The sequence below is a fragment of the Podarcis vaucheri genome, assembly GCF_965113315.1.
Source record: "Podarcis vaucheri genome assembly, chromosome: 17".
In the NCBI taxonomy this organism is placed as follows: domain Eukaryota; kingdom Metazoa; phylum Chordata; class Lepidosauria; order Squamata; family Lacertidae; genus Podarcis; species Podarcis vaucheri.
This window is the reverse complement of record NC_138755.1, coordinates 37,887,098-37,914,164: the sequence shown is the minus strand read 5'-3', so window position 1 is coordinate 37,914,164 and position 27,067 is coordinate 37,887,098. Positions and strand designations below refer to the sequence as shown.

Genomic DNA, 27,067 nt, shown 5'->3' with positions numbered 1-27,067 from the left:
GGGCTTCAGCTCAACAGGAGCTGGCTGCACATTATAGCATCCACACTCTGGGGGTCTGCCCTCCTCCTCTCCCCTCTCCCACTTAACTTTAATCTCCAGAGGTGCTCCTAGGTCTCAGGTTTGGACCTGAAATCTCAGGGACTGGGATGCTCCTGATCTGGCAACCCTAGAGCTTAAAGGGAAGCCCCGCCCTTACCTGCCCCATACCTGACATCACGTTGAGGCATGGCTTTCCCAAAAGGGGAGCCTGATGGACCAAGTTTGGTCCACCAGCCAGAGGTTCCCCACCTCTGTGCCATGAGAACGTTGCCAGGGACCTACAGCTAACAAATGACAGATTCCCCAGCAGTGGCTTGTACCCTGGGGTAAATAACCAGTTGGCAAAAGGACATCTGTCTCCCCTCATGGAATAAACAAATCAGAACTGAGCTGTTCCATGCCAGCAGCCTCCAAGTCTCCTGAAGTTATTTCATTCATCTGTATATTTGGCAATGAGCAAATATATTTTCAATGTATGCCTGCATAAAGAAGCTTCCTTTATGAGAATATTTGATGCGGGTTTCAAGCTATGACTTCATTGTTATTGTTGTTTCAAAGCCAAAGGAGGAGGCATCAAATTTTTAGCATGGAGACCTAAATTTAGATCTCAACTATGGGAAGTCTATGATGTTACTGTAATAGCCCTGAATTGCATTAACTTTGAATCATATGACCCCACTAATAGCCTATGCAAACCCATTTACCAACATCACATTTATATCAACGCACACAATTTCTTGATTTTACTGGCAATGTACCAGTAAGTGCACTTTGCTTCTGAATTGATGGCTTGATGCCATTCGGGGGGGGGGGGGAGGCTTGCAACTGTATTGGCTGAAAAACCCAAACATGAGAGCAGGGGGCCCTGTCTAGGCTGTGCCCTATAATGCTAATAAATTCAATGGGTCTTGCTTGTGCCCTGTTGTCATTTGGGGGTCATCTGAAATATAATCCATCAAAAGTAAAACTTGACATTTGAGTGAGACCGAGAAAAGAAGTCAGGTCATCCTTATTCCATTAACATCCTATTAAACAAATGTCAGGCTGTCTCATCTCGGAGAGAGACACTACCTCACTTCTCCAAATGTCCCTGGCAGTGTCCAGCTCCAAAGGTCAAAGGGGAATCATGAAATAACTTACTGATTGTGAGTCATAGAGATATGAAAACAACAACAACAACCTCCAGAGTAACACTCTCCTTGGATAAATAAATAAATTGTTTGTTCTCCCCTCATATTCGCTTCATAGACGTACAATTTCCATTTGTCCTTGGGAAGAAGGGTTGATTGCTAAACCACTGGGAGAACAGTAGCTCTGTGAAGGGACGCGGGTGGCACTGTGGGTTAAGCCACAGAGCCTAGGACTTGCCGATCAGAAGGTCGGCGGTTCGAATCTCCGCGATGGGGTGAGCTCTCGTTGCTCAGTCCCTGCTCCTGCCAACCTAGCAGTTCGAAAGCATGTCAAAGTGCAAGTAGATAAATAGGTACCACTCCGGCGGGAAGGTAAACGGCATTTCCATGCTTCTCTGGTTCGCGAGAAGCAGCTTAGTCATGCTGGCCACATGATCCGGAAGCTGTCTGCAGACAAATGCCGGCTCCCTCAGCCTATAGAGCAAGATGAGAGTTACAACCCCAGAGTCGGTCACGACTGGACCTAATGGTCAGGGGTCCCTTTGTCTTTACCTTTAACAACTCTCAGCATTCTTAGCACACTGCAGTTCCCAGGATTCTTTGGGGGGAGTCATGACTGCTAAAGTGGCACAAGAGTACTTCAAATGTATGCTGTGAATGTGGTCATCACAGCTATTTCTAGGGTCCCATTCTGTTGAATGTCAGGAAACCCAACAGTCATATTAATTGCTAATCACTGAATTCACCCCATAGACATGTAGGGAGAGCCAGTGTGGTGTAGTGGTTAAGAACGGTAGTCTCGTTATCTGGGGAACCGGGTTCGCGTCTCCGCTCCTCCACATGCAGCTGCTGGGTGACCTTGGGCCAGTCACACTCCTCTGAAGTCTCTCAGCCCCACTCACCTCACGGAGTGTTTGTTGTGGGAGAGGAAGGGAAAGGAGATTGTTAGCTGCTTTGAGACTCCTGAAGGGGAGTGAAAGGCGGGATATCAAATCCAAACTCTTCTTCTTCTTCTTCTAGGCCTGGTTCAAATGATATGCCTCCCAAGTTATACATGTTTCATGTTCTTTGTTATTCCTGTGAGCCAAGGGAGGGGAATCTCTGGCCCTTCAGAAGTTGCTGGACTACAATTCCCATCATTCGCAAACATTGGTGATGTTGACTGGAGCTGATGGGATTTGGTGTCCAAGAAAATGGACCACAGGGCCACAGCAGCTTCTCCATCCTTTCTGAAAGGACTTGAGCCATTCCAAGTTGATATTCCATTCTACTGTCTGCAAAGTGGCTCAGAACAGCATTCATGGGGAAATTAAAGAATAACGAAAAAAAACTAATATAAGAATAAAGCAGATATGGACAGGGGAAAGGACCAGCCAAATAAAAATGCCATAAACAGAAATGGGAGGGGAAATTGGGAAAATCATTTGCAGAATATCGCAAGCATGGTAGGCATGAACAGGTTGTTTGGTGAAGAAATCAGTTTTAACCCGGACCCAACCTAGATGCCTCCCTTACTTGTCTAAGAAGGAAGTTCTGTAGTTGGGTCATTTATTCCTTTAAGCCTTTGCTTGACATTGATAAATTGGGGGGGGGAGACATAGTCCATTGAGAAAGCATCTGCATTGCATGAAGAAGGCCCCAGATTCCATTCCTGGCATCTCCAGGTTAAGCTGCCTGAAACCCTGGAGATCTGCTGCCAATCACCGTTGACCAACCTTTCTCAGCCTTGGGTCCCTAGATGGTTGCCCAGGAATCATATCAATGGCCAGTGGTCATAGATGATAGGAGTTGTAGTTCAAGAACATCTGGGGACCCAAGGCTGAGAAAGGCTGGTGTAGACCGTAGTAAGTAGATCGACCAATGGTCTCACTTGGTATAAGACAGCTTCCTGTACTCCTATGATACCAGTTGACCATAATACATTAGAACGCAATAAATTCTAACCCCACTTACATGCAAATAACCACCACTGGATTCAATAGGACTTACTTCTGAGTCCCTATAGTTAGAATTGCACTGTTAGTATGTCTATTCTGGCCTCATGTTGGTTACTGTTTCACTTATTCTGTATGGAGGTTTTAATGTAACTTTAATGAATTTTTGTGCAGTGCCTTGTGTTGTTACAAGAAAGGTGATTTAGAAATAGTTTTAACAACATAAACAAATAGCCATTGAAAAAGTTATCTCCCTTATCAAAAACTGTTTGTCAAAACTTTCTTGAGTTGCTGGTGGCATCTTTAGCCTCCAGTCTATCAAGGGTAGCGTTTGAAAATTTATTTACTGCTTTTTTAAAAGAGAGAGAGAAATTAATTATTGACTTTGAACACCTTAACACATTTCAGACCAGATGCTGAGTGCTTCTCTCACCTGATGGATGCATTGTGTTCTATAAATAACGCCAGGAGTTGACCAAAAGCAGAGAGGTTTAAAAAGCTTGTAAAGGTGGGAAAATCTCGAACAAACATGCTCACAAAAGTTAGGAACATCTTCAAGACCAAAAGTTCATCGAGGACTGGGGGAAATTTGTTGATTATCTGAAAAGAACATGTGATGTGCAAACAACACTGGTGGGATTTCAAGAAGCACTGTGAAAGCAGAGATATATTGTTAAAAATAAATAGGAGTGGGAGGGAAGTTTAATGGCAATATAAACAGAGAAATGCATAAACTGAGATGTAATTATGGATGATTGTCAGAGAAGCCGAAGGAAGTCTAAAAAGAATCAAATTTGTGAAAATTTGTGAAAATTTGGCATAATTGTATATTTGTATTGGAAAATAATAAAAATTATTTTTTTAAAAAAGGAGCATCCTGCTTCAAATAACATTGTTGATATGGAGAGAATATTTTTTCCATCCATTGTCCCCAAATCATGAGACTCTTTAGTATAGGGTTCCATGGGGATGCTGTGAAAATTAACTAGGACATTAATAAGGTAAAAGGACCCCTGACCATTAGGTCCAGTCGTGACCGACTCTGGGGTTGCGGCGCTCATCTCGCTTTATTGGCCGAGGGAGCTGGCATACAGCTTCCGGGTCATGTGGCCAGCATGACTAAGCTGCTTCTGGCAAACCAGAGCAGCACACGGAAACGCTGTTTACCTTCCCACCAGAGTGTACCTATTTATCTACTTGCACTTTGTGCTTTTGAACTGCTAGGTTGGCAGGAGCAGGGACTGAGCAATGGGAGCTCACCCTGTCGCAGGGATTCGAACCACCGACCTTCTGATCGGCAAGTCCTAGGCTCTGTGGTTTAATCCACAGCGCCACCCGCATCCCTAGGACATTAATAGGAGGGGCTTATTTTGAATACAGCCTTGTCAAGATTTCATTCCTATAAACAAAGGACCATCTGCCAAAAAAGAGAGAAGTTTAGCTGTCTCTCTAGTGCAGAAGTCAACAATTTTGGGAGGCCCATGGGCACCTTTGCAAACAGATGATATTGCTGTGAGCAACCCCCATACACACACACAAACACACTGCAACCAAGCACTCGCCACAACCTATTTTATCGGCTACAATAAAGAATTTCTTTTATTGGGGGATGGGTGGGTAATGAGACCTTTAGGGCACCAGGAAAATGTCTCTGTGGGCACATGGACTGTCATAGTGGTCAGGTTCATCCTAGTGTGGTGCAGGGGGGGCCCAGAGTGGGGAGTAGGTGCCCCACTTTGATTAACACTGCAGAGTGGGACTGACCTAGCAGAGAGGATTAGAATGGATCACTTCTCCATAGTTGGCTACTCTTCGTGCGCAAAAGGGGAGGGGAGGATCTTTGAGGGAGCTGCAATGTGCCTCCGTGCCTTCCTAGCCATGCACACCAAACTGTAAACATTCTGCAAATGTTTTGCTGTGGATCAGGGGTCAGCAAACTTTTTCAGCAGGGGGCTGGTCCACTGTCCCTCAGACCTTGTGGGAGCCGGACTATATTTTGGGGGGAAACACAAACGAATTCCTATGCCCCACAAATAACCCAGAGATGCATTTTAAATAAAAGTACACATTCTACTCATGTAACAACATGCTGATTCCCTGACTGTCTGCGGGCCAGATTTAGAAGACGATTGGGCTGGATCCAGCCCCCGGGCCTTAGTTTGCCAACCCATGCTCTGGATCAAACTTGTTTGCCAGGCAATGGGGCAAGAAAGGCTGTGTGTGTGTGTTTTTTTGCCAAATCATCTTATTGGCTCTGGACACACCTATACTCATGATTTTTAATGTTAAGGAAGGGTTTTGATAATGTACTTTGACACAAGACATCCTCCTTTCAACATTCATAATACGTTATTAAAATGTGACACCAGAGGGCGCTGCAGAGAAACCAGCAACCAGCAGTAGGAAGACAGCATTTTGAGGGGGGGTGGGGATTAAAAAGCAGTTTAATTTACAAGTATGCCCTGTGACGTTTTAGAATGATATATCTAATATCGTTCTAATAGTGTTAAACAGGTTAATAAAGATCCGGCCTCTATCTCTGTTTCTGTCTCTCTCTCTCACTAGCCTTCCTGGTCCTTGATGCTACTGCCGGTGTGTTTTCTTTAGAGGGGGCACTTTGTAAATATCGGCCCTTTCACAATATGCAGGGATGTTGGTTTTGATGGGGTTAGCAGTGGGGGCACAGTGCATATGCCAAGAGGGACTCTGGGCAGCACATGGGTCCTGCAACTGGAATGGGTAACAGCTGCACCATTGGGATGATAGCTGGGGTAACAGACAATCATTTTTGCAATAGTCTGAAGGGACTAGGAATGAGACTGGTTTTTCAAGAGTGCCCCACCCACAGGAAGGACTCTGTTTGCAATGTGTTAGGAAGTAGGAGGCATCATCTTTTTTACCCACAAAGCCTCTGAAAGCGACACTATATAGTGATGTAGCAGCCTTACAGGAGGTGTGTGTGTGTGTAGCAGTGAAATGGTGACCTATTGCAGTGCAGATTAGTAGCTCCGTGGCAGCGACTATCAGCAGAGCAGTCTGTCAAAGCAAGAACACACGCAGCAAAGCCATTTCGCCATCCTCAACACTTTTCGAGATAACCTCCCTTCAGAGTTCAAAAAATAAAGGAAAGTTCCTTCCCTTTCTTATATAAAAGAGCTGTGCTGATCATTCCAGTTCTTATAGTTCAGCAATGGCAAACCTGTGGCTCTCTAGAAAGGACGGTGGTCAGGAATGATGGCAACTGTAGTCTGGTGCCCCTAGTTATCCACACCTATTCTAGCTAAACATTTGCCCTCCTGCTGTCATTTATGAGATAACGTGTGTTGTTTTCAGAAGCCTTAAAATGATAAATAATAAAGAAATGTCAGCATGCTTAATGGGTTTGGCCCAAATGAAATATGAAAGAGACCGTAGCAGCATATGCTTACCCTAGCTTTCTGCGATCTTAATGCTTCATTTTAAATCTTTTATCAGTGGCCGCGTAACATTTTCCCACGTCTGTACAAACTGCATAGATTTCATCAAAACACTTTGGGGTGGCTTAATAAGTCTGTTGTGGAAGGGAATGCCTTTAGCCTAATCCTCACTAAAGAATTTCCAAAGAGGCCAATAAATAAATAAAAGGAGAGGTGAGAATTTGAACAACTGAAGTTTGTTGCATCTGTTTCCTTCTGCTGGGACCCTTCTATTTATAATGAAGTCACAGTTTAACCAACTAAGTGGACTGTCTCTTGGGAGAGGGAGAAACTAGGACATGCTCTTTTTTAAGGGCAGTAGGAGAGAGGATAGTTTCATTTAGATGTGTCAAATGCAGCTTCTTACACAACTATCTCGACCTCTTCCTTGATTAGCTCTCGAAAGTATATCAAACCCTGGGTTAAAGTTGAACCTGGTATAAGGGACTTTTCGCACATTATACAGAGGCAATATGACTTCAGTGTACACTCAACAGGGAGCTGCAGTCAATCACAGCTACCTGACAAGTGCACCTATAAGTTCGCACACATAAGCACCCACATGCTTGCAGACATATGCTTGTCACAATGAGGGCTGAAACGAGGCATCATTTCCCATCCCACTCTGTATTTATCGCAAGCAGCTCTGTTTCTGTTCCGCTACAGTTGGTCTTCAGCTAAAAACATATTCATCTCCCTGTCTGCTGTGGGCAAATTATGCAACTCGGAATTTCACAAAGGAAACACAATGCAAAAGGGGAGGGGGGTGCAATCAGTTATGTAACATTTGTGGACTGAAAGCAGCAGCAACAACAATGAATGCCAATTGTATTTGATAGATCATTTACATTCCAGACATGGGACAAACAAGAGAACATTGACATTTTTTGATCCGGTTTTCCTCCCTCCCTCTCTTCCTTTCTTTCTTAGATCATAAGATCTCCGGGCGTTTCACAGAATAAAAACAGGATAAAAAGAAAAGGTTTCAAAATTCTCCAGCATCCCTTTACATTTGGAGGTCCACATGCCAGAAGATCCAAAACAGACTGGGCTGCTTCCAAATGCTACATAAATAAAGCAAATATAATGGCCACAGCACACCTGTACTAAACAATATTGGACTCACTAGATCTGAAATTTGCTGGCTATCAGAGTTACCCTGAGGCTGGTTATCCACCCAAACACTTTTCAGAGCAGTAAAACAAAAAGCTTGAGAATGCCTAGAACTTCCGTTTCACTCCTCATGTCACATCCATAAGCATTTATAATCCACATCTACATTGCAACCATTTTTTGATGCAGCTTATTATCAATAAACTATGGGTGCCTGGGAAGTGTATGCATTTCTCCACAATTCTGCTGCCTAGGAAAGAAAATATCCTTATGAATTGGGATATGGATAAGGGTTCTTCTTTAGATGGTGGTTGAGCTCACTGCAGAGCTTTGATCAAGATGGAAGAAGGTTTTGTGAAGCTATGACAACAGAAGAACTGCACTTCCCTCATTAAGTTGCATCATATCACATCCATGGCTTCAGAGAGGAAAACACAGAATTACATGCCCTCTCTTTTGTCAATTGGGCTCCTGTTCTTCAACAGAACAGCCTCTCCTTTATTCTCCCAAAGTGCATTTATATTTTCTCAACCAAACAATCCAATTACCCTGATTTCTATTCTGATTGCTCACCAATCTTTAAGAAAAAGAAGAAGGAAAGCCTACAAGAAACCATATTTTTCATTAGAAAATGAAATCTGTGAATGTGCAGAAAGCACGTAATTATTAGAGAAACAATATTTTATCGGATGACATGATAAGGATACAAAGGGTAGCAAATAGGTGGTGTGTGTTTTTTTACTTCCATATAGCAGGAGAGGAGCTTGTGGGGTTTTCCGTCACTGGTACCAGAATAACTTGGTTGGGTTTGGATGCTAAACACCTTGATTTAGGGGCAACATTTGCTTCTCAGCCTTAGGCAGCAAAATGCCTGGAGGCAGCATCTGACTTGGGCACAGTTAAATCATGAGCCAAATCCTCCTAAGCCAGGTTGGATCAAATATGGCTGTTCTATCTAGGACTCCACTACTGGACCAGTAGGGTTAGAATCATAGAATCATAGAATCATAGAATCATAGAATCATAGAATCATAGAGTTGGAAGAGACCACAAGGGCCATCGAGTCCAACCCCCTGCCAAGCAGGAAACACCATCAGAGCACTCCTGACATATGGTTGTCAAGCCTCTGCTTAAAGACCTCCAAAGTAGGAGACTCCACCACACTCCTTGGCAGCAAATTCCACTGTCGAACAGCTCTTACTGTCAGGAAGTTCTTCCTAATGTTTAGGTGGAATCTTCTTTCTTGTAGTTTGGATCCATTGCTCCGTGTCCGCTTCTCCGGAGCAGCAGAAAACAACCTTTCTCCCTCCTCTATGTGACATCCTTTTATATATTTGAACATGGCTATCATATCACCCCTTAACCTCCTCTTCTCCAGGCTAAACATGCCCAGCTCCCTTAGCCGTTCCTCATAAGGCATCGTTTCCAGGCCCTTGACCATTTTGGTTGCCCTCCTCTGGACACGTTCCAGTTTGTCAGTGTCCTTCTTGAATTGTGGTGCCCAGAACTGGACACAGTACTCCAGGTGAGGTCTGACCAGAGCAGAATACAGTGGCACTATTACTTCCCTTGATCTAGATGCTATACTCCTATTGATGCAGCCCAGAATTGCATTGGCTTTTTTAGCTGCCGCGTCACACTGTTGGCTCATGTCAAGTTTGTGGTCAACCAAGACTCCTAGATCCTTTTCACATGTACTGCTCTCAAGCCAGGTGTCACCCATCTTGTATTTGTGCCTCTCATTTTTTTTGCCCAAGTGCAATACTTTACATTTCTCCCTGTTAAAATTCATCTTGTTTGTTTTTGCCCAGTTCTCTAATATGTCAAGGTCGTTTTGAAGTGTGATCCTGTCCTCTGGGGTGTTAGCCACCCCTCCCAGTTTGGTGTCATCTGCAAATTTGATCAGGATGCCCTTGAGTCCATCATCCAAGTCGTTGATAAAGATGTTGAATAAGACCGGGCCCAAGACAGAACCCTGTGGCACCCCACTAGTCACTCTTCTCCAGGATGAAGAGGAACCATTGATGAGCACCCTTTGGGTTCGGTCAGTCAGCCAGTTACAAATCCACTGAGTGGTAGCATAGTCAAGACCGCATTTTACCAGCTTCTTTACAAGAATATCATGGGGCACCTTGTCAAATGCCTTGCTGAAATCAAGGTAGGCTACATCCACTGCGTTCCCTTCATCTACCAGGCTTGTAATTCTGTCAAAAAACGAGATCAGGTTAGTCTGACATGACTTATTTTTCAGAAATCCATGCTGACTATTGGTGATCACAGCATTCCTTTCTAGGTGCTCACAGACTGTTTGCTTAATGATCTGCTCCAGAATCTTCCCTGCTATTGATGTCAGACTGACTGGGCGGTAATTATTTGGGTCCCCTCTTTTCCCCTTTTTGAAAATAGGGACAACATTTGCCCTCCTCCAGTCTGCCGGGACTTCGCCTGTTCTCCAGGAATTCTCAAAGATGACTGCCAGTGGTTCTGAGATCACATCTGCCAGTTCTTTTAATACTCTTGGATGCAGTTCATCTGGCCCTGGAGACTTGAATACATCTAAACTAGCCAAATATTCTTGTACTATCTCCTTAGTTATTCTGGGCTGTGTTTCCTTTGCTGAATCATTTGCTCCAAATTCTTCAGGTCGGGCATTGTTTTCTTTATCGGAGAAGACTGAGGCAAAGTAGGCATTGAGTAGTTCAGCCCTTTCTGTGTCCCCTGTTTGCATTTCACCATCTTCTCCTCTGAGTGACCCCATTGTTTCTTTGTTCTTCCTTTTGCTACGAACATACCCATAAAAGCCTTTTTTGTTGCTTTTAACCTCTCTAGCAAGCCTGAGTTCATTCTGTGCTTTAGCTTTTCTGACTTTGTGTCTACACGTGCTGGCTATTTGTTTGAATTCCTCTTTGGTGGTTTCCCCCCTTTTCCATTTTTTGTACACATCCTTTTTTAATCTTAATTCAGTTAAAAGTTCTTTAGATAGCCACCCTGGCTTCTTTAGGCACCTTCTTTTCTAGGCTTTTCTTATTCTTTTCTAGGCCAGGGATGGGGACCATGTGCTCCATGGGATGTGCTTTGGGATGCAGGTGGCTTTGGGATGCAGGTGGCGCTATGGTCTAAATCACTGAGCCTCTTGGACTTGCCAATCAGAACATTGGCAGTTTGAATCCCCGCGATGGGGTGAGCTCCCGTTGCTCTGTCCCAACTCCTGCCAACCTAGCAGTTCGAAAGCACACCAGTGCAAGTAGATAAATAGGTACCGCTGCAGTTGGAAGGTAAATGGCGTTTCTGTGCGCTCTGGTTTCCGTCAATGTGTCCCATTGCGCCAGAAGTGGTTTAGTCATGCTGGCCACATGACCCAGAAAGCTGTCTGTGGACAATCACGGCCTGAAAGCGAGATGAGCACTGCAACCCCATAGTCTCCTTTGACTGGACTTAACCGTCCAGGTGTCCTTTATCTTTAGCTTTTACCTTACAGCTCCTACCATCCCCGAGTAGACTCAGGGCCAAGACATGTTTCCTGGCAAGTAGGCCACTGCTGCTTACCAGGAAAGGGAGAGGCAAGGTGGCAGGGAGGCTGGCACAGTGCAAACAGACCAGCAGGTGTTTTCTGGATTGGCTCTGCTGGCACACCTCACTGCACCAATCTCCCTGCTGCCTCCCCACTGCCCCTCTCCCTCCTACTAAGTGCTGGTTTTGACCTATAAAGCCTTAAATGGCTCAGGACCGCAATACCTCAAGGACTGCCTCTTTCAATATGAACCTACCCAGACCCTGAGATCACCTTCTGAGGCCCTCCTTTGTGTGCCTCCTCCTCGAGAGGTCCAGAGGGTGGCAACTTGAGAAAGGGCCTTTTCCGCAGTGGCTCCCCATCTGTGCAATGCTCTCCCCAGGGAAGTTCGCCTGGCGCCTTCATTACACACCTTTAGGTGCCAGGCAAAAATGATCCCTTTTAACCAGGACTTTGGTTGACCTGGTTGATATCCTATACCCTTTTAAAATGTGGCTATTGGGAGGGGTGTTATTGGGCTATTGTTCTTATTTTGACGTTATATATTGTGATCTTTTTGTGAACCGCCCTGAGACCTGCGGGTATAGGGTAGAATATAAATTCAATAAATAAAAATAAATACTAAGCAACAGTTACCCACCTATCAGGAACCTAGTATAGCAGCTCTGCCCCAGCCTACATGTCATTTCTGCCTCTTGCACATAAACAGTTTGGTCTACCTAGGTGTTGACAGCTGGAAAATTCACTATTGGTCTACCAAATGATGACTGCAGTGAACAGCAGTTCTGCTTGGATTGGCCAGCTTGATTGGCCAAACAATTCCATCACAGAACCAAGACCTGGTGGCAGGTAGCTAAAAGGCTATCTATTTATAACTGCTATTAGTGGCAGTCTTTTTGCTCCCGAATTCTTCGCCCAGTGCACATAACTTTGCATTACTTTAAAACACACATACATACCCTGTAATGTACACCTTCATTTATTTGCAGCAGCCTCCTGATGCCCTGTTATGGCCTGGAACTATTTTAACAACCTGTCAATAAAGTGTCATGTACGCTTGTCTAATCCTATCATTTCTGAAGCATCTGTGCATAATTTGCATTTCCTTAGTCTCCAGCCAGTTAGTTTGTTTTTAAAAATGCTGATGCTGTGCCTTTTCTCGTGTGTGTGTGTGTGTGTGTGTGTGTGTGTAATTTTAGTTCTATAGAATTACCTGGACTGTTGCAGCTGGCAAATGAAGGAAGAAGGGATATTACAGAAACTAGGAAGAAAAGCAGGACATAAAGGAGGGATGTGAAAGGAGGGGAAACCACTCTTTCACGCCATCTGGTTTTTCCCATGTCACACAATGAACCTGCATCCTTCCTTTCTGTTTTTTCACTGCAATAGTACGTGCGCTGAGTAGAAAGCAACCATGCTCACAAACTTTTCAGGTTTTAATATTTCGCTTATGTCTGAATTTATGAGTCACTGCAAGGCATTCAGTGAACTGGACTACAAAATAAAATATGTTACCTGAATAAAACAAGAAAGAGCAACACACACATACACAACACTGAACAGAACAGCAAAAGAACAGAAGCTGCAGCCCAACCCTGAACGGGCACCCACAAAACACTATGGCTGCAACAGACCATTGCTATATTCTCCTGCGCCTTTCCTTGCCCCATGTATACAGGTTACCTTTAGGCTGAATGCACACCAATCATAGAATTGCAGAGTTGGAAGGGATTCTAATCCAACCCCTTGCAATGCAGAAATCAATTTAATGAGCATGGCTTCCCCTAAATAGAATCACAGAATTGTAGAGTTGAAAGGGGTCCTGAGGATCATGTAGTCCAACCCCCTGAAATGCAGGAATAAGCAGCTGTCCCCTATGGGGATCGAACCTGCAACCTTGGCATTATCAGCACCATGCTCTAAGCAACTGAGCTATAGGTGTCCTGATAATATTATAATATTATAGGTGTTCCTAATATTATCATTGTAGTTTATTAAGGGTGCTGGGAATTGTAGCTCCGTGGAGATTGATGATGATGATGATGATGATGATGATGATGATTTATTTATTTATTTATTTATTTATACCCCGCCCATCTGGCTGGGCTTCCCCAGCCACTCTGGGCGGCTTCCAACAAAATATTAAAAATACAGTAATGCATCAAACATTAAAAGCTTCCCTAAACAGGGCTGCCTTCAAATGTCTTCTAAAAGTCTGGTAGTTGCTGTTCTCTTTGACATCTGATGGGAGGGCGTTCCACAGGGCGGGGGCAACTACCGAGAAGGCCCTCTGCCTGGTTCCCTGTAACTTGCCTTCACGCAGTGAGGGAACCGCCAGAAGGCCCTCAGAGCTGAAACTCAGTGTCCGGGCTGAACGATGGGAGTGGAGACGCTCCTTCCCAGGATTATTTGAGGGGAGAAGTGATGTGCTTTAAAAGTCAGCAAGATTCTATTGAGCCCTTTGCTGATGTGTGACCAGCTGCTTGCACCTATAGGATAAACAGCGTAACCACCAGCAGTAAGGACACTGTAAAAATCATCTGCCAAAGAATTTTAAATTCCACAGCTGAAACATTTAGTACTTTGACATGTGAACCTAGGGAGCTGCCTTAAACCAGTCTGACCCTTGGTTCACCCAGTTCAATATTGTCTACTCTACATCACCTGGCAGCAGCTCTCCAGGTATTCAGACTGGAGACGTTGCCTAGCCCTACCTAGAGATGACAGGGTTTGAACCGGGGACCTTGAACATGCAATGCACCTTGTGAAATTGAAATGCCTTGGCCAGTGTTTTACAGCAGAGGGTGAAGGAGGGCCCAAGTGGATTTATCTAGGTAGAGAGTTCAATAGTATGGATGTTCCACCATGGAAAAATCCCAGCCATATGTCCCAGCAGAACAAATCCCTATAAAGGGGAAAACACAGCACCAGACCACATCCATAGCTCCTGAGATAGAATAAACCCAAAGATATTATTCCTAACATATGCAGGACCCAAGCCTGTCACAGGTTAAAAAGTAACAGCTACCAATCTCTTGAAGCAAACAGAAAGCTTGCGTAGAAGAGTCAGAATTAAAGTGGTGTGATCTCTGCATGCTGTTCAAGAGCAGCATTTGCCAAATCTGGGATGTTTTGGACTACATCTCTCATCATCCTTGCCAATTGGCTACACTGGCGGTGGCTGATGGGAATTGTAGTCTGAAACATCTGGACGGCACCAAGTCGGGGGAACTTGCTCTAAGCCAATGGGAGAGCTGCAGTGGGAGTTGGTTTCATTTCAGCAATAAGGCTTTTCATCCTTTGGCCATCCCTCTGTATCGTTCATTCTCCAAGCTGAGATCCTCCCTCTTTTTGCTACTTGCTTTTCTTAAGTATCGTATGAAGAATCCCAATTTAAAAAATAGCTTCAGAAAGAGGAGTGTCTCCTGCTCTTAATGTATCGTTTCTATGAGGACTTTAGGACTCTCTTTCGGAGACAAGGCATGCTCTAGAGTGGTTTACCATGCCACCTAGCAGGGATTTTAAGAACTGAAATTTGCTCAGAAAGAGCTGGTGTGAACGAGAACAAAAGCATGGAAGTTTGGAGACAGTCAAGAGATATTGACGGGTGCATGTCATTATTTAAAAAGGTCTCCAAATATAAGAATGCTTTATGATAGCAACGTGAAAAGCTGTGCACCCTCAATACCTCCCTTTGCTAGATCTCCAAGTCATGTACTGTTGCCAGGCAGTTTTTCTTTCTTTGTAAAACTACAGCACTGCGGAACCACTAATAGAAAAAAAAGCACCAAGATGATACATGAAGGAAGCTTCTAGCAAATTTTGGGACAGAATGCTCTCCCAGAGATGGGGAATCTGTGGTCTTCCAGATGTTGAACTATAGTTCTCATCACCCCTGACCATTGCTCATGCTGGCTGAGACTAATAAGCAATGGGGATCCAATGTAATCCAGAACGCCACAGGCTCCTCCCCCCTGCTCTGCAGGCGAGATCACTACCCTGCTTCAAGTCCTAATGATCTTGGATAATTCTGTTCAGGATTCAGTACTTCTGCTATCTAAATATCTCCCAAAAGCAGAAGAATGTAGCAATATTACCTAATTTCATGATCTAATACCGGCTTCCTCAACCTCAGCCCTCCAGATGTTTTTGGCCTACAACTCCCATGATCCCTAGCTAGCAGGACCAGTGGTCAGGGATGATGGGAACTGTAGTCTCAAAACATCTGGGGGGGCCGAGGTTGAGGAAGCCTGATCTAATACCATCTGGTTATGCAAATCCATATGTGTCCACTTGTCTGTGTATGCATGAATGCAAGTAAGAATGGGCATACTGTGCCTAGTCAGATGCCTCCATGATCCATTTTGGCAGGTGGGCAGGGCTGCCAACATGTCAGTCACCTGACATCATACAAATTCATGTGATTCAAAGTCTAATCCATTGGAGGAGGTTAAAGGCCTATCTGCAATCTTAGTGATACAGTTCCGTTTAGTCTAAGAGCTTAGGTCAGGGAAAATAGGTCTCTGCCCCATATGACATCAGGTGACAACTGGTGGATGTGGTTTGCCCAAAGTGGTCTGGTGGACCAAATTTGGAGGCTAGTGGATCTAATTAGGCCTGCAGGCTAGAAGTTCCCTACTGTCTAACGTCTCCCTATACAGGCAAACCTCTGATATATTGTGAGTCCAGTTCCAGACCACCACAATAAAGCAAATATCGCAAGAAAGTGAATAATATAATTTTGTTTCCTGGCTGCAGGAGCAGGAGGGGGAAATCTCAGCACCAGCCCTAACCAGCCCTCCACTCCTGTGGCTGAAAGAGGTGCAGCGGTGGTGGTGGTGGTCTTCCTTCCCCTGGAAGTGGCTGTGCTGCCTGCAGCTGCACCCACATCCACGTAAGGAGCGATATCTGTGAAGCCCAATAAAGCAAAGTGTGATGAAAACAAGGTACCCCTGTGCATTGCTGGCTCCATGAGGATACACTGTATCATAGCAGCTGCAGGAGGCAGATTTAGGCTGTGAGTCTACCTTCACTTACCTGGAAGTAAGTCCCATTAAACTCAGTGGGATTTACTTCTGAGTAGACCTAGTGAAATAAATGGACCGACATTAACCATGTTCGTTAACTTCAATGGGTCTCCTCTGAGTAAAATTTAGTTGAATGCCATTCTCCATTAATTAATTTATTGCTAATATGGTTGTACCCCATGGGATGGGAACACCAGCTGGATTTCCCACCTCAGGCACCAAAATATGTTGAACCAGCCCTGCTCCTATGTTTTTCTATCGATTTATAGTCACTCTCTTCTCCCAAGACAACTTTACGGCCTCTGCCAGCTAACAGATCAGATCATATTGTTTGTTTCATTTGCTTTCTTAACCTTGCCTCACTCTAAATTCCAGTGTCTACCTCGATGCCGGCTGCATGTTTGACATTGTTTCAAGGTCAATATTGCTGCAAATAAGCTCCAGAATTTCAACCACACTACAAATTCTCAATAAGCAGTTCCTAAGCAGATTCCTCATTGTTCCTAGGTAATGACAAAGAATATCTCATTTAAAAGCAAAAGCCTCGGTAGATTTAATTTGTTTTGTTTCATACCAATGTGTTTGCACAACGTTGGAGTCCAGCTAGTTTGAAATTAGCTAATTTAAAATTGCCAAACAAATCAATTGGGTCTGAACCTGCTATTATAACCTCGGTCTGCTCCAAAGTGGGGAAATACAGTTGTATTTTCAGTGCAGTTCCAACCTTCCTTGTGAGCATCGCTTCTGTGCTTCTTATTGATTTCCTGACTCATTTGCCTCTTTTCAAAATGTTGGCAGACTAAATTTGTACAAAACATATTCAGAGGTGCTCCCCCCCCCCTTTTTAATACTACAAGCCACCACATGTCTAGCTTTAGTGAGACCAAAGCTCACAAACTGTTCTCCCAAGTTCTCGTCTCTGATGTAATACCCAAGAGGGATATGTGAGTAAGTTTATGTTAGAAAGCAGCAATTAAATTGCTGATTGGTTAGGCTGGTGTGTTGTTGTTTTTTCGAAAAGATCCACTCTCTTCAAGAACAACGGAACTGTAGGTCTAATTAAAAGCCCGTAAATAGCATCACCAAAGCCGGTGGGATTTATTGCATCCTGAACCGTAGTCATGCGCTCACCTATCTTAATGAAGCACAAAATGACAGTGCTTGGGCTTGCGTCCTGCATATACACCTACTGGCGTGTTTGTGTATAGGTAGAGCTGATATGATGGGACCTTCCACCCAAGTCAGTATCCTCCCTCCCAGCAGATGCCAGTCAGGAGGGAAGGCCCACATAATCAGCCATCCACTCATCTGGCAGGAAGAGTTATACACACAATGGCAGCATGGCCAGTGTCAGAGGCCAGCATCTACCCTCAGGTGGGCCCAATTGAAGTCATTGAGATGTGATCTCCATGTTGCAGCCAAATGTGCTTACCTGCCTTAGCGCTGGCCAACCTTGCCTTGCCTCGACTGTGTCAGAACTGGAAATGAAGAGCTCATGAGAATACACATGCAGTATCACATCCAGGTGAAGGACAATTCTGATCAGCCGATTGGCGGGGAGAACAAGTCTCCTGGGATTGGCTGCACTACTGAAATGGAGATTTGGTGGTGCAGAGAACTCTTGAAGGAAGCCCACCTCCCACCTTGGAGTCACCATCTATCAGCTGATAGTCGGTAACTTCAAGCTCACGGGATTGGCAGTTCTACCAAGTTCTCCATGCAGAAAGCAAGCTAGGAGTCACCACTTATCAGCTGATTGGCAGTCACTTTACACCCTACTCAGCTTGGTGTGACTTGATACGTTACAAAGGAAGAACGGTTCATTGGGTATCATAGCGTAACTAGATAATGGTTGCCAGATGGGTGGAGCTCCCAGGATTTGGCCCACCAGCCAGATCCAGTTCCCTGCTCTGGTGTATTGCAGTTTGCCATCACGGTCACATTGAACGATCTAGGTCAAGTCACTGTTAGTTAGCATCAGTTCTCCAACTGTAATGTAGGAATAATGATGCCCTACCTCACACAGGAGTCCAACCATTGTTACTCTTGCCTCTCTCACTTCCTCTCCGCTGATTCCATGCCAATGTTTTAAAGATGGGTGCAAAAATGACTATAGGCATAATCCAGGCATGGGGAACCACTGGCTCTCCAGACATCACTGAATTACAACTCCCACCGTCCCTGGCCATTAGCCACGCTTGCTGGGATTGATGTGACTTGTAGTTCAGCAACATTCGGAAAGCAAAATGTTCCCCACACCTGGCATCATGCTTTTCTGTGAGGCATATTAGTAGACCCCTGCAGGAACAAGCACAGGGATTCTACTTTGTTTTAAAATGTTTTTAACACTGCGTTTTAAAATTGTTGTGGCCCAGCCTGAGAATGTATGGTGAAGGGCAAGTAATTAATCAGATTAAATTTATTGTTGTTGTAATAAGTGAAATAGATACTGTACATAGTGTCCCACTTCCTTTCCTCCCTGCTGATCCTCAAGGTGTGAGTAAGTTGCAAGTCAGGACACCAAGAATGAGATTCACAAGTGGTTGACATGAAACTCCTAGTACCCACCATGCTATTTTGTTACTTCTTCCCCAAACTCCATCATACAGTAGGTATAATATTCCCCGGGGAAGGGAAGGGAAGGGAAGGGAAGGGAAGGGAAAGGATGTGGCCTGATTGGATATTTTGACAATCCTTTTCCCATGGATACAGCTATGCCCACAAAGGGATAGAACATGCTATACATTTCCAATGATAAGGTTTCTTAATAGAAATTGACTTTAACAGAATTTACAAGCCAGCCATATGCATCACTGCAGCCAAAAAGCCAAAAGGTTTTTTTAAAAATAAAAAATTACAATCTAAATACGAACACTTTCTCTCTCTCTCTCTCTCTCTCTCTCTCTCTCTCTCATATCAAACCACTCATTTAAATCACTTGCAAATGAGAAAAACTATTTCCTTGTACATAAAAAAAGAATTAAATTGAATATAAATGTGCCTGATGAAGTAAATAGCTTCCTAATGTGTTTATATTGCAAATTGCATCCACACAGCATAACAAACAACAATCCTATCACAAACAGGATAATATGTATGCGGAAGAAAACCTTGCATGACTTGCAAAATCACCAGGAGTCTATCAATGACCTTCAAAGCATGCCTTAATAGGACTTGAAATGACAGCCAATGGAAAAGCCTTTTGAAATGCGCCCCGTAATGGCACAGGAGGAAGAGAAGCCCTCCATAAGGGCACTTGAATAGCCAGGTCATACAGAAGCATCTTCATTTGTACTTTTTCTTGTAAATCATTTGTACCATGCCCACTTGATTCTAATGGAGCATCCATTAAAAGATCAGACACCAGCCAAAGCAGACCACAATAGGACTCTTTAATGATCGACACTGGCTTTCTTATTGCAGCATTCTCCATTTCACTTTATCCACACCAGTCATCCGAGTGCTATCTGATACTTCGATGCCACAACTGCACATCAGCTTGAGGTTGAAACCGGTGTGACTGATAGGGCTTTCCCCGAGCAACCTGGGTGCTTTGTGGGTGTGTTTCTTTATTTTTATTCTTTATTAACAATATGTGTAGCCCACCCTTTTTATGTGCAGATACCAGGGCAGGGTACAGCACATCAAATAAGGTCATATAATGCGCATATATAATACATAATAAAAACCCTTTTTTAAAAAAAATAAAGAACCCCTCTTCAAGCAATAGAAGCAGCTAAAAGCGCAGAGCAGGCTAAATCAACACTAAATTAAAACATCCAAAGTGCCTGGGCAAACACAAAGGTCTTAACCTGGTGCCGAAATGATATCAATGAAGGCATCGGTCATATATATCTAAGGAATTCCAAAAAATAAGGTGCCATTAGAGAGAAGGCTCCGGTGGTGGCTGGTGAGAATTGGAACGGGGAGGGCAGAAAGCAGGAAGACCAACAATATTGGAGACAGAGCCAAGGAGCAGAAGAGCCAACTCATGATTGCTTTGTTGCCATCCTCCTTCCTATTGAGTTCTACAAGGGCAGTACTGAGGCTAAGGTGGAGGAAGCTGAAAGCCAGAGCCACTCCCTGGACTGATGGAGGTTGGTGGGGCAGCTCCCCATTCACCCAGATGGACCAGCCACCACAAAACACATCTCACCCAGAGAAAAGCCTCCTCCGCAGATCACAATAAGTGAGCTGAGAATTACAAGAAATCCATCACAGAATTACAGTCCTCAAAATCCCATGACCGAGCACCATAGCAGATGAACTGGTTTAAAACAACGTTTCTAATGCAGGTGTCCTGCTAGTCTATTAAGCAGGCTTCCTCAAACTCGGCCCTCCAGCTGTTTTGGGACTACAACTCCCATGATCCCTAGCTAGCAGGACCAGTGGTCAGGGATGATGGGAACTATAGTCTCAAAACATCTGGAGGGCCAAGTTTGAGGAAGCCTGCTATTAAGAATATATTTTCTCTCTCCCTCTGCCATAAAGCATATGGCTCGTTTCCAGTTATTCTGGTTCGGATCATTCTTCTCTTCACAGTTCCTGCGAGAATGCTGTCAAAGTGGTTTGTTTGTTTTTTAGCAGGGACAATAAATAATGAACAGTATCTGAGCATTTAGAATAGGAGCCTGGAAGTTCAGGAACCAGCCATAGGCTTGAGGCAACTTTCAGTGCTGCCCCCTACTGGCACAGTGATTCAGCAAATAGTAAAACCTCAATTATAAGTTGCAAGTTTCCCAGTTTGGATACCTTATATAATATATCGGGAGGAGGAATAAAAGGTAAATGTGCAAAGAGAAGCATTCTTTATGTAAGCCGTGCAGTTTGGTGGTCTGCACTGGGCTTCCTCAAATTCCTTTATTCAGTATGAGTATCCATTTGAATTTTCACTGGTTGTTGTCAAGGCAGAGGAAAAGTGTGTAAATCCATGTTTACAAAATAGCAGCAGTCACACCAATTGCCCTTTCATTACAAATTCCAGAGAGGTGACCTAGGATTCCTTCCCATTAAGCAGTCACAAAATAGCACCATTTTCCTCTTACCTCCTAAGGCTTGCTTCATTACAAATTCCATGGTGATGGCTTTAGATTCCTTCCCACCAGAGCAGTTCTCACATGCAATTCAGACGGAGACAAGGTCTTGAGTTGCAGCCTGCAGCTGAATTCACAAAGCAAAAGATTAGCATTAGGGTTGCTGCATTTTGTATTCTGGGCCCCAGCTCTATGTCTTACTGCATTAGATCTACATGTCATTTTGACAGACTGCTAGGTTGAACTCCCTCCCTTCCGCTCCACACACACGGCCATTTATCGCACTGGAGCCAAAGTTACTTGATCATGTTGTCAGCAACTAGGGAGCATTGTATATTCCTTAACATTCTGTAGTATGATCTTTAGGGAGTCAAAGAATATGGGCACTCTACTGCTGATACATTGCCATGGGATAGCACTGAATTAACGGGGAACTATTCCCAGAGTTAGATGCTATTCACTCTGAATCTTTCAGTAGAAAATCAAGCACACAAGAGCTATTTAAGAAAAGAAAAGAAAAAGGCTACCTGAGCATTCAATTGCTATGTAAATAGATCTGCACACAGAGCTGTTTAATTGAATTTGCCAGGCACCCATTTAGTTTTTATACTGGGTCATTAGAAAGGAATATTCAATTCATTGCAAAAGCTATTGGGTTTAGTTGGCATTTTCTAATGAGTAAAGAGTCCAACATTTTCAGCTTGGTAGTCCTTCGTGGTTTTTGAGAGATGGTACTTTAAAGGGGGGCAAGTTCTAGCTATTAAGCGCAGACATTTGGCTGGGGGGCATTTGAAGGTTGAAGTGGTTGTGCTCCTTGAATTCTCAGCAGCAGGCTTCTCTGTCAGAATCTCCTAATGGCCAACCGCATGTCTGCATCACTGACCAGAAGAGCTCCTCCAGTCAAATTGAGTTAAATATCAGACACATTGTGAGAGAGATTTAATGCAAATTGGCTACTGAAATGGCATCAAGATCTTGTAAGCTAGGAGACCCTAAAGTAGACTGGATGCATCTCCCTTTAAAAAAAAATGTCAATTCCCCTAAAAGTTATTAGGAAGTTTTCTTGGGATTCAGCACAATAATTTAGTATTGTAGCATAGAATTTCAGGTTACGGCAACTAAGTTAAAGCTGTGAAGTAGCAAATAAGACATCCCCACTGCCCGGGGGTAGGAGTTTTCACAAGCAAAATGCTATACCTTATTTGACATGTTCATGTCAAGCTGCTTAACAGAACTTGAACTCCAAAAGTGAATTGGATTATTAGAAAGGGAAGATTGCAGGTAAGACTTATTAACCAATGATGCTCCTTTCTAAAAAGCTCTGCAGAGAGAACCAAAGGCACTGGAAATCCTTCCAAAAATGCTCCATCTCAGTTAAATAACACACCCTTCTTTCTTTTCTCATTTTAAATAATGATATTGAAGACATTTAGGCAGACCTATTTTCCTTTAGAGAAAGGGGAATGCGAACTAGAGATAACTTATTAAACAGAACACAGTGCTGCATCATTTGAGCATTTTCCCTCTTCAAACTTCTACAGGCAAAGAAATATTGTGACCTCAGACTCCTGCTTTTTTTGGGGGTGGGGGGTCAATGCATGCACCAAAGGAACGAGAGACATGCTTGAAATTCCAGTGAGGTTGCAATGAGACTACACACAAAATTTGGGGGAAGGGGGGGTACTTTCCCAGGTATTGTGTTTTGCACCAAGGCGTCCAAGTGCCAATATTATATAAACGAAACCCTCCACGAGCTAATAAAACTCTCAACCAGTGAACTTGCAAAGGCAGCTGGCTGCAACCCCCTCCGTGCCCTGATTTGGGAGGCTTCGCCAAGCAGTACGTGTATCGAAGCTTGTCCCATAGATCCATCCTTAGCACTTCCCCTCCTCTTCTGCACAGCCAACTACCAATCTCTGCAACCACAAAGTATAGCGGGGTTTTCAGCACCTAGGACAGCTTACCCGCCGCACAGCGCGAGAGAAAAAACCGAGCAATTCCTTATCCGTGGGGGAGCTCGCAGCAGCAGCAGCAGCAGGGCGTTTGAGCAAGAGAGGGGGAAAGAGCGTGTTCAGCACCAAGGACACTTCCCTGCGACCGGGCGGTGCCTACTACCGTACTAAGGACACATTGCTGAGCACCGAGGCTTCAGGACCACGGACAGCTCCGGCCTTCCGAAAACGGGCGGAAAGGACTAGCGAGAAATACCTTCTTTGCAGCGTCTGGGTTCCTGCCGTCCTCTCTCCCCTCCTTGAGATACGGAGACAAGGTCCTTTCCCGGCTTTCCTAGCAGATCAGCCTCCCGTTCTTAGCCGGGTCCATGTGTTCCTCGTGAGTTAAAAGGCGTCGCTTGAAGGGCATCGGCAGGAGCAGGCGCGAGAAGTTATCTTCCTTTGAACAGGGTCCTGGCACGATGAGGCAGCAACGGAGGAAGGACAAGCCGCCAGCTCCTTACTTTCTCTACTCCCTCTTTTTATCACGGGATTTCCGGACCATCCCACTGACACTATTCCCTCCTTACACTACGCTGCCTCCTTCCTCCTCCCTCTTCCTCCTCCCGCCACCGAGGCTGCTGGATCGGCATTTCTTGCCTGGCTCTCGCTTTCTCCCCTCCCCCCCCCAACTCCCCAGCATCCCACGGTAAGGGTTGCAAGAGGCGAGCAGCTGCTCCTGCCGCAGGAGGTTGCTGCCGGCACACCTGCAGTTATGGGGAGGGGGCAGGGAGGGGATTGACTGCAGATTGCCGGGGTGGGGGCACCTAATCGAACGAGGAACCCAACGGAACAACACCACCCGCTTGCAGTTTTGACAGGGTGGAGGGGGAGGGGGAGTGCATTTGTTCATCGGAGCAAACTGTTATATTTGTGATAAGGCGTGAGAGCATCGGAAACAGTCGTGGAGGTGGGGATTTGGCAGGGTGGGTGGGAAGCGAAGTCAGCAGTTTCTCTGCAAAGCCTCTCGCGCGGAAGCGATACTCTCATGCCTCACACCCGTGATCACGCTCATTGTTATTCTCGAAAATCTGGGACTCTAGAGAGAAAGGCTGGAGGCTCAGGGACAAATATCAGGGCGACGGCTGTTGGGATGGCAGCGGAAGCATGAGAGAGTAGGGAGATGGCCTCCTAATACATTCGAGACAGAGGGATCTCTCTCTTCCTCGCAAGCTGCTGGTAAATTGTGTTGATTTCGAAGAGTATTTTGCCCTCCCTTCTCTCCGCCCGCCTTCCTTGCAAAGGGGCGTCTGAAGGTTAACAGAGCAGTATGGCTGGGGAATGTCAAGCTTTCAAGATGCTGTCCCTAGCGGGGCGTGTCAGAAGCGAAAGTAAACCAGGACATAGAATGGCACCGCCTGCCTGGCGCTCCCCAGGCTTCCACCGAGGAAACGGCAGATTGAACAGGAGGCGGTGTGAGTGTGTGTGCTTGTGAGGTGACTTTAGGCGAAGGAAGCCAGGGGGAACCCTTCCGTCCTTCGATCCCCCTCGCCCAGCAGCAGCCTCGCCCTCCCCCCTCCCCACCCCGCCTCAATTAAAAATGCTGCAATAGTGCTACATCCTCCCGACTCTTGCTGCAGACCCGGTCAGCTGATGTAGCCTCCTAAGGTACCTCTGTGCTGGCGTGACGGGAAGGAAACGACCCGAACAGGCTGCAACAAAGACAGCGGGGAGCGGGTGGAGGGAAGGGCAAGCCAGGCAGAATGACGGGGGAGCGATCCAATTAAAAAAAAAAAAACAGAATAAAAAAAGAAGGCGGGTGGGGAGCCCTCGCGAAGAGAGGAAGCGGGTCATTAGAACGCGCTGCTACGCTTCCAGTTGGATTCAAGGTCAAAGGAGCGAAAGCCCATTCTGGCACGTGTGAAAACGTGAGTGGGTTGACCCGAGTAAGAAGGTGAGGGCACTGGGGAAGCTGAATCCTATCCTCTTGAATCCATTTAGGTCATACTCAGAGCAGACCCATTTTTAAGCAATAAATTGGCCATGGCTAATTTAAGCTGGTGATTTCAATGGGTTTACTCTTGAAGATGACTTGGTTGGCTATCACCCATACAGCTTGACTGTAGGCATATTTTTTAATTGGTCCCATGGTTTTCCATGGCACTTACTCCCATGTAAGCACGCATGGGTTTTGAAAACAGATTTCCTTTATTCTGATGTGAAGGCTGACACTTCGTGCCAGACCTGATTGCAGATCTCTGTCTCACCCTTGCTGGACTGATTCGCAGGGTGTCCCCGCCCCATTGTTTTGCTGACTGCAGCATCAAGGGATGACTTGTGCATATGAAGCCTTGGCCGTTGCAGCTCTAACATCAAAGGCGCAAATAATTCCACAGCATTTCAAATCCAATGCATGACAATGCAGTCAGCTCACCTCTGCGGCTGCCATTCATCAAGGGTAAAGAAGCCAAGGGTGAGTTTTATTCATTGCAGACCCACTGAACATAACTAAGTTTGGACCATTAGTTTCAGTCTGTCTAAAACTTCATTGAACACCACCCCAATATGTGAACAAGGCACCTGCTATTTTGATTTAGTCTGAGTACTTATATCCTGTCCTTTTGATCAGCAAGCACCCCCTCCCCAAGGTAGCTTACAAAGTTAAAATGACATAGAACAATCAGAGCAATAAAGCCATCCCCTTCAATAAAACAACAGAGAAACACCAAAAGCTGCATATAGCAAGCAGCAGTTAACATCAGCCTAGCCCAGACTTTCCCAACATGATTCCCACCATATCATTGAACTATATTGACCTCATCATCCTTGACTACCGGTCATGCTGTCTGGGGCTGATGGGAGTTCACAGCGTTTGGAGGATGTCAAATTGAAGAAGGCTACTCTGGGCCAAAGGTCCACCTAAAAATCCATGTCCTTTCTGCCCATCCAAAGGTTAGCAGAGTTTAGCCCAGGCACATCTGCACAAGAGCATTTCGAAGTCATGCTGCTATGACTGAAGGTGCAATTCTTCACACTCATGGGCATTTGTTATCCCTAGAAGAGGAGTCTGCTGCAGCAAACTGGCAACGTAAGATGAGGAAATAGCTAGACCACAGACCAAAACTATCAAATTCACTCCCACAGGAGGCAGCGATGGTTACCAGTTTTAAAAAGAGGATTAGACAAATTCAGAGTGGCTACTAGTCGCAGTGTCTATGCTCTGCCTCCATAGTCAGAGAGGTTTGTGAGCCCACGCGCTAAAACCTTGTGCCTGGAGCTCACCACCCAGAAATGAGACATGAGCATTGGGCCTTTTCCAGCCCTTGCCCCACCCACAGCTGGCAGCCCATTGACCTGCTGAGATGGGGGCAGGGCAACAACCACCCTGTAACAAGGTGGGGTCACAAAACCCGCCCACCTCTTGGAGGGGGTGAGCCGACAGTGCTTCTGAATATCAGGTCTGGAAACCACAGGATTGGGGAGTGCTCTTGCACTGAGGTCCTTCTTGTGGATTTCTCACAGGCATCTAGTTGGCCACTGGGAGAGTAGACTAGATGGACTATTGATCCAGCGGAATCTTCTTATGTTCTTATGAGGACCCTATACAGCCTAGGACCCTCATACCTACGAGACCACCTCTCCTGGTATGTCCCATGGAGGACCTTATGGTCTGCAAATAACAACACCCTGAAGATTCCAGTGTCATATTCATGGGAATCCCCAAGATTTGCAACCCACCCTTCAAATTATAGCCTAATGAGACCTCAACATATTCAGTAGTTGTAGAATTTTGAGTGTCAGTGGTGGGGAATGGAAGTGATGGGCATCCATCATTGTCCCAAATCCAACACTTTACTTTTCTCCATGGAAATGAATGGTAGCCAGGGGAGGAGG

General features: G+C 45.1%; 1 protein-coding gene and 1 long non-coding RNA gene across 3 annotated transcripts in view; one reads left to right on the top strand and one right to left on the bottom strand.

Annotated features, from left to right (window-relative positions):
- LOC309522172 overlaps positions 1-19,565 on the top strand; it is a 79,910-nt gene extending 60,345 nt beyond the window's left edge. Inside the window, exons 2-3 of the long non-coding RNA XR_014214944.1 lie at positions 15,941-16,128; positions 19,296-19,565. This is a non-coding gene — a long non-coding RNA (uncharacterized lncRNA). The remainder of the gene's footprint in view (positions 1-15,940; positions 16,129-19,295) is intronic.
- The window catches only part of CPLX1 (complexin 1), a 141,258-nt gene extending 117,441 nt beyond the window's left edge, over positions 1-23,817 (bottom strand). For both annotated transcript variants that reach the window (XR_014214827.1, XM_082205292.1), the window contains exons 1-2: positions 23,451-23,817; positions 21,255-21,369 (exon numbers count right to left, since the gene is read on the bottom strand). Coding sequence is in view for 1 of the 2 variants with exons in the window: in XM_082205292.1 (XP_082061418.1) it covers positions 21,255-21,285 (31 nt within the window). In the remaining variant the exon portion in view is untranslated. The remainder of the gene's footprint in view (positions 1-21,254; positions 21,370-23,450) is intronic.
- Positions 23,818-27,067: the final 3,250 nt, after the last annotated feature.